At 43.6% G+C, this 10,958-nt stretch overlaps 1 protein-coding gene across 1 annotated transcript; it reads right to left on the bottom strand.

Annotated features, from left to right (window-relative positions):
* Window positions 1-1,745: 1,745 nt before the first annotated feature.
* Window positions 1,746-9,985, bottom strand: ifrd1 (interferon-related developmental regulator 1). The gene is made up of 12 exons (XM_076296610.1): window positions 9,759-9,985; window positions 8,287-8,391; window positions 7,740-7,821; window positions 7,384-7,508; window positions 6,799-6,956; window positions 6,446-6,496; window positions 5,778-5,956; window positions 4,828-4,936; window positions 4,005-4,139; window positions 2,584-2,712; window positions 2,331-2,426; window positions 1,746-2,181 (listed from the first exon to the last, which is right to left on the bottom strand). Exons 1-12 carry the CDS (start codon window positions 9,793-9,795, stop codon window positions 2,095-2,097), a joined length of 1,293 nt encoding a protein of 430 aa, XP_076152725.1. The 5' UTR covers window positions 9,796-9,985; the 3' UTR covers window positions 1,746-2,094.
* Between the last annotated feature and the right edge of the window lie 973 nt (window positions 9,986-10,958).

The raw sequence follows: 10,958 nt of genomic DNA, 5'->3' as shown, positions 1-10,958 counted from the left end.
CACACACACACACACACACAGAGGACAGCAGTTGGTGCAGTGACAGACAGAGCCTTCAGCTGGTCTGGTCTGTCAGCCTTGTGATGGGGTGTGCCATGTAGGATCACACCGCCAGTCGCTCTACATTTGTCTGCCTGACTGACAGCTGTGCCTAAAACACACACACGTGTGCAGACAGATAGCGGCCAGCAGTAGTGATTTCATTTCTCTATGTTTACCTCCCAGTGTCCATGACCTCACTTTTCTCTCCTCTCTCCTTCACTTTTATCTCTGCACCCGCCCCCCCAACAGACAGACACACACACACACACACACAATCACCACCAACAACCAACCGACCATTTGAGTGCAAACAGCTCTGAGCTTTTAACACCTGTGAGTTTGACACTGAGCGATGGGGCCAGTTCTCCGAGTTCCCGGCCCCAAAGTCCCATCGGACAAAAGTGCAGTGGCTACTTCCATTTGCTGTAACCTTTCACTTCCTTTAAAAGCACCGTCATCCAGGGACATGTGCTTTGCAGTAAACAGTGTGAAATGGGCTGGTTTTTAGGAAAAGTGCAGATGTCTGATACACTAAATGTGGTATAATTGATCACCATGGGTCAATCATGTTAAATCTGAGCATCTGTCCAAGCTTTTCAACGATGACTAGTCTTGCAGATTAACTGCGTTAACAGTCAGTCAGAATCTGTAGTGTAACTTTCCAGGTTATTAGGCTACTTTAAGTTTACAACATTCACTTTATCCAAATGCATAAAACGTATCTGCATATAATGAAGATTTCGATGTGAAAGCTCAGGCTATATTTGGGAGACTTTGAATAGACAACACCGATGTGAGGAGCCATTTCAAGTTCCTAAATTGGTTTCCAGACATACACTCTAGAGATCAGGTTTCCTCAATGCAGCCAAACAAACAGTATTGCATAATACTCAGGCTGCAGGAACTGGCTGTCCAACAGTTTATGTGAACGACCTCAAGTTGTTTTGTTGACATGCAACTCTGGAAACAGTTACTCTTCAAACTTTAAATCTTGCTATGTGAGCTACTAAACTACCTTCCTCCACATTTCATTAATAACTGGGTGACACATGCAGAGCAGACCTGGAGCAATCCCAACCATTGTCCGAGTCTGACACAGCATTCTGGTATCAGTCATTCTTAGGGCTCTGCTCGGTTAAATCAAACCCCTTCATTATGGCATGTGCGGACAGGACATTACTCCACACAGAAATACTGAAAGATTCAGATAACTTGGGTTTCCAGTCTTTCAAAACACAGGCCTACAAGCACATTACCTACAACTGGGTTGAAGAATAAGTTTATGCAAACAGATGATTTGTGACGCTAATGATTAACTCATTAGTGAATTTCAGACACCCTCAGCAACAGACTCTTCTCAAAAGGTCTGCCTGCATTTGTTAAAGTGCAGCAAAACCCTTTCCAATGTAAAAATAGCAGCACTATAACCAGAGAAAAATGTGTCAGACTGAGAGCGGTCACCAGGGCAACGGAAAGTGAGATTCCGGGAACAGAACAAGGAACAGTCTGAACAGCCAAGGAGGAGTCGTGATGTTCCTGCCAGAAAATCCAGCAACTGCGTCTCCACAAAAGGTAAAAAAAAACCACCACTACCACACTACACCCCTGCCCACACACACAATCAAATTGCTATTGACCTTGTGGCAATAAAGTACCACAAATTGCATGTTGTGAAAACTGAAAATATTAAATAGACAACAAAATAATAGTGTAATTTCATATTTATTAGAGGCGCTTCTTCCTTACCATACTACTTAAACATAATACACAACTATGTCTAACGCAACTGTACAGTTTCTAAACAATACAACTGTAGTTATCAAGGAATACATAGCATTTCATGATTGACTGAAGAATAACAAAAAAATAACAGTTATAACTGTATACACAAAGTGCACATTTAAATAACTTGATAAATTAGAAAAAAACAAAAAAAAACAAAAGAAACACATCATTAATTCTACCATACAATAGAGAAAGGAATTTAACTGTGGTTATAATATGTAAAAAAAAGATAAGAAAGCAGGTTAGAGCAAAAACAAACAAATAAATCTAAAATTCTCCCACGTCCACCCTTTTGTCCCGAAACTTGTTCCTGGCCTTGGTCCGAGCCTTGAAGGCTGCAGCGTTGTACAGATGCTGAGGGGTAGGACAGAAACAGAAGAAATTGTAAGCTTGAGCGCATAGCAGTATTCAACATACACACACACCAAGACACAAGAGGGATGAAGTGTTTTTTTAAAGAGTATAGCTTTAGGTTAGCACATGCATATGGACTCGTTTCTCACCCTTTCCAGTCGAGAGGTCTTCATGGCCTTGAGTGTTGCGGAATCGATCAGTATTGGTGGTCCCAGCTGAAACACGTCCCTTATGAACTCGTTACTCTGACAAACAAACAAAAGTGGGGTGAGGATCTAGAGGCTCTAGAGATCGATCAGCATGCTTTCCCCCAAAGCGATTAGAATTAGAATTGTGACTCCAAAGCTCATGTAAAAAAAAAAAAAGTCTGAGTGTGTGCGTGTGTGCATGAGACACACACACCTGCAGGTGGTAGTTCATCCCAGAGCCCACAAACTCGCGGAAGGCGTCGTAGGTCCTCTTCCTCATCCAGCTGTCAATGGTCATACGCTCGGTGCCAAAACGGATGGCCTCCGTCTGGAAATCTCCCTCCTAGACACACATACACACACCATCTAAATCAAAACTTGACATTTGCTCAGTCATGATAATCTGGTCAGGCTGTGCTCAAGCTAAAGGACATCTTCAGCAGCTTGGGAGTCACCCGATTAAAACGCTTAATTAACAACACCTCCTACGCCGCGCCGCGCCGAGCCAAGAGAGGGACACGCTGAACTGTTTGACTTGTACTAATATCCTTAATATCCTTCCTCTTTAACAGTCTCAGCAGAGTAAAGAAATAAACGGAGAATAAATTGCCTACGAACATCATGGCCGCCAGCCAGTTCACCTCTGCAGAAACACAGGGAAAAAATAATAAATTTTTTAAAAAAAAGACAAAAAAAAAAAAAAAAAAAAAATCACCAAGGAGACGTTTAGAGATGAAGGCACAAATGAAGCTGGCACAAGCTGCTCACATGCAGCTGCACCCCCCACCCATCTGGCTAGCCGCATCATTCTTTTTACCCCTGAGTGACTCACACTGTAATTAAAGCTACCCATTCATCGGCATCTCTGTTGCCCCGAGAGACCGTGCTCGTGGCCAATGTCATTCCGCAAGGAATGCAGAAGAAAAAAAAAAAAACATCTCCCCGACTCCAGGAGTAGTTTATCCATATGCTGTTGTGAATTCAGAAATGTACATTTGTTGATGCACACTCTAGACGCTGAGGGTATCGTTTATGGAACTTGGGCGTTTGAGATTCAAGGTCTAGCACCATAACAACGTGTTCTGTTGCGGTCTGTCCCCCAGCTTCTATAAGCATCTCTGGTTACATAACTGAGCTTTTACTGCACTGTGAAGACGGATCACTCGTAGTGCAGTTAATAAATTAGATAAAATAAGACCCTGAATCTCAGGAGGACAGAATAGCTCTTAACCTGCGAGACTGGGACTTAAAACATCTTGCTCAAAAGTCTGTCACACTAACACTGCATTCACATACACACCTTTCTCTTCACAACACGTGTCATTTCACTCAGACAATGCTAGTTATCCCTGGAAAGCAACACTTAAGAGGCCTGCAAGGGTCAACCGAGGACAACATGACAACAGCACTGCTGTGCTCCAAAACCCATTATTTCCAATGGCTTGCACTGCACAACAACAGTCTGCCGCGGTCAAAGTTCAACAACGTGTTCAATGCTGTTGCGGCCATTATTTTGTTCTCCACGCAGTGGAGGGTGGCAATAAATCTCTATGCATCTGAAATGACCATTATATGGAGTATTCGGCATGATTCCCCATGACCCCATGTCACATGACTTGTCACCCTGCCCCTCACCTCCACGGCCTTGAGGACGTCCCTGAAGACCGACCGCTGCTTCCTCTTGTCATTCTTGGCCCGGTGCTTGTTGCAGTCGGTGGCCAGGGCGCTCAGTTTCTCACACAGACTCTCCATTTCATCACTGTCAAAGTCCTACACACACACACACACACACACACACCCGCGCGCGCGCACACACACACACACACACACATACACACGCCATCACAAAAGGTACGATTCACATTCAAGCTGTTGATCATGAAAATAACTGATCTAACCCTGATGAAGGCTGGCTACTGAAATGTCCAATACATAGTGCATGGCTACTCTTCATCAGCTTAAAACAAGACTGTAAATGAAGATTTCATTTTCTAATCACAATGATCCCTTCTCACGGTGATAATGTGACCAAAACTCTGAACAGAGGAATTAAAGCTGATACTGATACACAAGGCAACTTTTTGAGCAAAGTTGTTGGAACATGTTTGAGTATTGTGTTTCTGGGATGGTCAAAGAGAGATTAGGCAACATGCTGGTTCAACAGAAATTCAGTAGGCAAATTATGATCGTTAGAACTTGTTATGTCATTGCCCACAAACATGGCTCAATATCGTCCAATAATTTAATCCTATTAGACTTAACCCTGTGTAGATTTACAGTTGTATCCTTTTTTTGCATGTAGGGTGACAAACTACTGCAGATTTGTTTAAGTTTTCTTTTTTCCTTTATAACCGAATCAAGACTGCACATCGATGACCATGCATGTCCCATCAGAGATCAGTACAGTGCATCCCACCCTAAACACTCATGCCAATAGGCTGCCCAGAGGTGCACTTACAGGCTCGATGTCCCTGGCCAGCTCAAACAGCAGGGCGATGGTCTCTCCTGCGGCGATCCTCATGTTCACGTCGTCACTTTCTAGCAAACCAGGAAGCTTGGGCAGGTGCCTAAGAGAGCGAGAGCGCCATTCATTACAGACATTAAATAACTGAAAAAAATTTCAATTTAATTTCTCTCACTTGACATTGTCCGGTTGTTATAAAAGGGTCCACCACCACCAGTACTCCAACTTTTGAATTTATCAAAGAGAAGGCAACACAACAGCACAGTCAAACTTTCAGTCAGTTTTCTCAGCCATGCTTCCCCTAATTTTCTATTGAGATTCTGTGTAGCAACAGCAGCCCCAGAGGCTTGAGGTGGTGTCTGATTGGAAGCCATTCATTAGACATTAAATTACTATACATTATGTTACAGTATATTAGGAAGGATCACAGGGGATTCGGGAGCAAAATGATTGTTCCAGGAAATTAAGAGGAAATTCATTCACTCAATTGTGAGCTTTAGAGTGCCACAGATCAATTTAATTGGATAAAAAAAAATGACCTAATATTCCATCAGAAGCTTGTTTGTGGAATTCTCCCTTGGTTGCATTGACTTCTCAATCTTTGTCATTACCCTAACTGGGTTTGAAATGAAGGCTTGTTTTGCCTTGAATGCCTTCAGGGATCCCTGCGTACAGAACGAACAGACTTGTATGCAAAACCATCCTTTTTTGGCAACACTTGCCCAAACTATCTAATGACATCCTCATTCATTTGCATGGTCTTACAAGAAGTGCCTGGGACTAGGATAACGCACATTATGTACTTGCCAGAAAAGTACATGGAATCATTTAGCAAATATGCAGGCAATGTCTACTGAAAACAGTTTCATTTTTATGAATATTCAGCACGTGCCGTTTTGTTTTTACGAAGATTCGGCAGAAGTGCTGGCCGGTGTCGGACTCACTTGTGCAGGACGGTGCGGATGTGGCTGCCGCTGCTGATGGTCAGCAGCAGGGCCCAGGAGAGCAGCGCGTTGGTGTGCAGCTGCGAGGTCTGGGGGGTCACCGAGGGCCGGCTGCCGTCCGCCCGCGAGTAGGAGCGTGTGAACAGACTCTCAAAGAGCTCCATGGTGCCACACACATCCTGAGGTAAGAGGAAGAGCAAGAGGGTGAAGGAGGGAAAGAACAGAGGATCAGGCAGGGACAAGATGAAGGTAGACTGTGTATGGTTTGCACTGATTGTCTTCAAAGCTGGGATTCAGCATGGGTTGAGTGATTTAAGTCTTTAGTATGCAATTATATAGGAAAAGTACCCCACAAATACATTACATTTAAATGTATTCATTTAGCAGACACTGCTGTCCAAAGTGACTTACATATGTCAACTATATTACAAGGGATTACATTGTCCCTTGAGCTTGGGGTTAAGTGCCTTGTTCAAGGGCACTTTTTTTTTTATTTTTTTTATACTTTGGTGTGCAGATAGTGTGGTGTGTGCCTACTTCCCCAGACAGATCACAATCAGTATCTCTACAGAGCAACCATTTCAGAACACGAGGGACAGAAAGTGCCTGGTCCCCTCGGGCTAAAATTAGAAACAAAAGCAAGAGCTCTTGGAAAATTCCATTCTTACCAAGATATCATCTTCAGCCACCAGCGTACACAGGCCCAAACTCGTAGCACACTGCAAGTGTAAGAGTGAACACATTATTCCTTAAGAATTGTGAACTTCTGCACCGGAGTTGTTACTGAATAATAATAGAAAACAGTAGCAAAGTTTAGAGAATAGAGAAGTGTAACTAATGAATGAAGATCTTATGAATAAAGATTATTCATATTATTTGTCATCTTAATACAATTCATATTGTAATTCATTATCTAGAACAACATCTAATATCTTAATGGTGACAGTATCTACTTTGCCAAGCAAGCGTTTTCATCCAAACATTCACATAAACATTAAGATGTCTTAAGGTAAATCCTCACCGCCTGTCGGGCTTGGATGTTGGCCGAGGCGTCGGATAGGATGGTCTTGAAGATGGGCTTGAGGGCCTTGAACACCTCCTCGCTCTCGATGCCCGAGCCCAGCTGGATGCACAGCAGGCAGGCCAGTGAGGCTGCCGCCCGCTGCTCCTCTCCCTTGCCTGGGAACGAGAACCAGAGGGAAGGGCAATGAACCAGAGTGCATGAGCAAACCCACTACTACTACTACTCAGCCCACACACGAGAACACATAAACAACTCGCAGATATATCACTACAGAGTAAAGAAAGGACTTAGCTAATACCTGTAATGGTCATAACGATAATAACAAGAACAGTAATAAGAGCAATACTATTACTAATCATTATTTACACACACACACTTTTTGTTGTCTTTACTACCATTTATTTTTTCTTATGTTTTGCCAGATGCTTTGAACCTTATCCCTGAATTAATAATCAACCATGTACCAACACGCTTGGGGAAAGTGAAAGGGGAAGAGAGCATGAGTGAGGCGGAACAAATACATGGCATCGTGTGGAGATGGGAGGGTGGGGTGGAGAGATAAGACCATGGCCACAAGCGCACCTTTCTTTAAGCTGCGCTCGATGCTGTCTGTGATGGTCATCCTCTGATCTGAAATGAACTCGTACAGGATCTTCGTAGCCATTGCCGTCTTCAAACTGTCAAGCGCACCCTGCCTGGTCTTTGCACTGAAGGGTGAGAGCGAAAACAAACACGCATTTTAATAAATGATGCAGAACAACAATATCCCCTACAGCTTTTGTATCACCCCTGATGCAACCTATACATTTATAAATGATGCAACGTTCTGCAACAATATCAGTCACGCCAGTGTTACCCTACAGTGAATCACATTACAGTGTGGTAAACCACTACAGTTCACACACACACACACACACACACGGTTCCAAGAGGCTGACCTCTTGTCCACAGTGCTGTCGATGATAACCTTCAGCTTGAACTGGAAGTCTTCCTGAGCCGAGTCTTCCCCCGATTCCCCTGCTGTGGAGTGAAGGACAGGCAAACAATAGTGGTGTCAGACAACAACATTACACTGCAGTCACCTATGCTCTTCTCCACACTACACTTACAACAGTCCCCAGCCTGCACTGCAATTACACAAACATGTAGTTACACTATAAAGCCACTCTTAACCTACGTATTCATCTACACTATAATTACAGCACAACGACATGCATGTCTGCAATTTCCCATAGTGGATGACCCTACTATAAATGGCTTTTATCCATCTTATAACAAGCCAGACGTAAATTAAAACTGCATACATTACCTAACACTAAGCGTGAAACGCAACACAAAGTCACACGCTTGGTTCCGTGGAAGGGCGTGCCTGTAAAAAGCAAAAGTCTGACTTGCTTTGCTACCACCTGTTTGGGGAGATAAGCTGCCCGTCTTTCTCAAGCCTGCTTATGCACTCCCCTTTCTGCCACACACACACACACACACCTTCTTCCGCCACGCTGACTGAGTCACTGTAGCTGCTACAGTGGCTGAGCGTCTCGATGGAGGCATCCTCGTCACTGAAAGGCTGCCCAGCGCCATGTTGGCCTCCTGTCAAAACAAAAACACATGGTCTGTCAAACCCTGGAACAGAACACACTCTTCATTCACACGGTCACATCCATACCAGCATCATTGGCCAGATCAGCAGAATGGATTATTCCATAAAAAAAAAACACATTGATTATCACTCCAAGAATATTGTATATGTGCCAGCAGTGCAATGGTGTGTATTCCACCTGTTAAACACCAACAACTCTGCAGCAGCCGTATCACTTCTCCTAAAGATAGGCAGCCAGAGTCAGAACAGGAGTGTGTCTAGGGACACCACCTTGACCACGCAAACCAAACACACCTTTTTACATAACGTCCTTGACAGTGCATCGCCCACCCCCTGCTCTACCCCCGAATACACGAAGAGACCAGTTATGTCCATTTAAGTGACTCAAATCACGTCTGTGGAACGTAGACTGCTGACAAGTCAGACTGTAAACATCACAACGCTCACGTGGCATTCCAGCGAGCCCAGTTCGTACAGCTTATCACTTGCTGCGTGGCACGTGCCACATTTCAACTTTTATATAAAAACTGAAAACCCTTCAAGCAAAACGTAATTGACACTGTACGTCAATATATCGTTTCCTTTTAAAAAATGAGAAGTGCATCTTCACAATACCCGCGACGGCCATCAGGCGCAAGTGATTCAATGCGCGCCTTACGTAACCATTGTTTGGGGTCAGTCCAATCATCTAACGTTAGCCGCTACTCAGCGGCCTACCAAGCAGCGCTCGAGTAGCGAGCAAAAATAATGTGTCAAGGGAACAAACCCTTTAACGTTTCACAAATGTAAATACTGTGCCATGCGATCACGATTACATACAAGATCGACTATTTGATCAGAAATCGTGACAGGTCCACTGTTAGCTGGTTTGCTACGGCGTCTGGATCATAGCATCCTACAAAATAGCTGGCTAACTCCGCTAACTAACGTTACTGCTAGCAGCTGCGCGTACATAAAGAAGAGCCCACATTTGTGGTACCAAATCCTTGTCATCTCTCAACTTAAAACGTAGTGACATCGAGTGACAATAACTTCAAGTGGATCATTCGGTTAGTAGCATTACTAGCTGGACAGAAATGTCACGGGTGAAATTGTTTTGTTCGCGGAAAGCTAACTGTTAACGTTAGCATTCGGCTAACCTGCTGTATAGGCCAAAATCGACTGTAGAGACCGTTTAGCGAGCAGTCGGTGTATTTGGTGACAAAGGGGGATATATTGTATTGTAGTCTTTTCCAAATGAACATTCACCAACATACATGAAGTGCCATGCCACAAAGAACGATGATTCCTATTATCGCTCTACGGCAATAGACGGGCCAAAACAACCGGTCATTACTGGAATGGTGAACTCCCTTACCGTTGCCTCTATTGCTCTTCTTCTTGGATCTTGGCATTTTCGTGCTAATTTAAAGCGCTAACAACAAAAATCAGCCAATACACGACCAGTTTTTACTATGTTGTCTTCTAAAATAAACTTCTTCAAGCGGCACAGCAGACAAAAAGGTGTTGAGAGCGATTCCGGTAAAAGACTTGGAACGAAGACGATACATTTTCCCTCTAAAACACTGGGGCTGCGACGCGTGCTTACCGCGAAAGGCTTTTATACAGCCGACATGTCACACGGGGAAAAGGGTGGGAGCTAATTGTGATCACACCAATCGTGTTGGAGAAATGACTTGACGTAGCCATGTTTGGGTCTGATGCAATGTGATTGGAATGCATCCACACGTCGGCTCAGGTGTCACGTCCACATGCAGCCGGGCAGACTAGACTCAAAACTTGGACAGTGGACACTTTCTAGGTGGTTCTGGTTGACAAATCCTACTTTAAATAAGAGTACATCAACAGCTGACTTATTTCTTCAAACGTAGCTTAATTCTGTTTTCAGATGGAAAATAGCCTTTGACAGACTAGTGAGTGTTGATTAAATCAGTGTTCTTTAAAATGGAATGTTGCCATAGGCCTAGCTCAGCCACTGTTTACTGAACAAAACAAACAGTTAACATATTTTTAGCTGACAATTTGTATGCCCTGGACATGCTGACCTCACATTTCTTGAGCCAAGTTGCTTCTTATCTTGTGCTTAGTTGGTGAACACTTACATAATGAACCATTGGGAACTTTTCAAGGTGGCGTTTACCTCATCATCCCTTGGCTGTTAGGTCCCTACAGTGGCCTTGACCCTTCATGGTTAAGTTGCTTTTCCACATTCAAAGGTAATTGAAGCAATTGTGTTTCAGTGACCCATACAGTAGCCTATGTGCAAGCCAGTTATCACAAGGCCGTAGCCATGGAGTCATTGGGGGGGACCAAATGGATGAAAAGTTCTTGCCATTCTGTATACAAATTCATGTACACATGGGATTATATGTAGGCTATATTTTTCTTATTAACAATAATGTCTAAAATATTGTTTGTCATCATTCCCCCCCCCCCCCCCAGACACACACACACCAAAGTTCAGTTTGTAGTAGGCCTACTTAGTAGTTAAGCACTAACTTAAGATCCTAACTTTACCCAACGGAATTTTGGATAGTTACTGAATTCTATTTAACAA

The sequence above is a fragment of the Alosa pseudoharengus genome, unplaced genomic scaffold, assembly GCF_046254945.1.
Source record: "Alosa pseudoharengus isolate Yale_2024_CS ecotype anadromous, Long Island Sound unplaced genomic scaffold, YU_APseudo_1.1 YU_APseudo_1.1_scf_20, whole genome shotgun sequence".
In the NCBI taxonomy this organism is placed as follows: Eukaryota; Metazoa; Chordata; class Actinopteri; order Clupeiformes; family Clupeidae; genus Alosa; species Alosa pseudoharengus.
The sequence above is the reverse complement of the archived record's forward strand: the minus strand, read 5'-3'. Positions and strand labels throughout refer to the sequence as shown.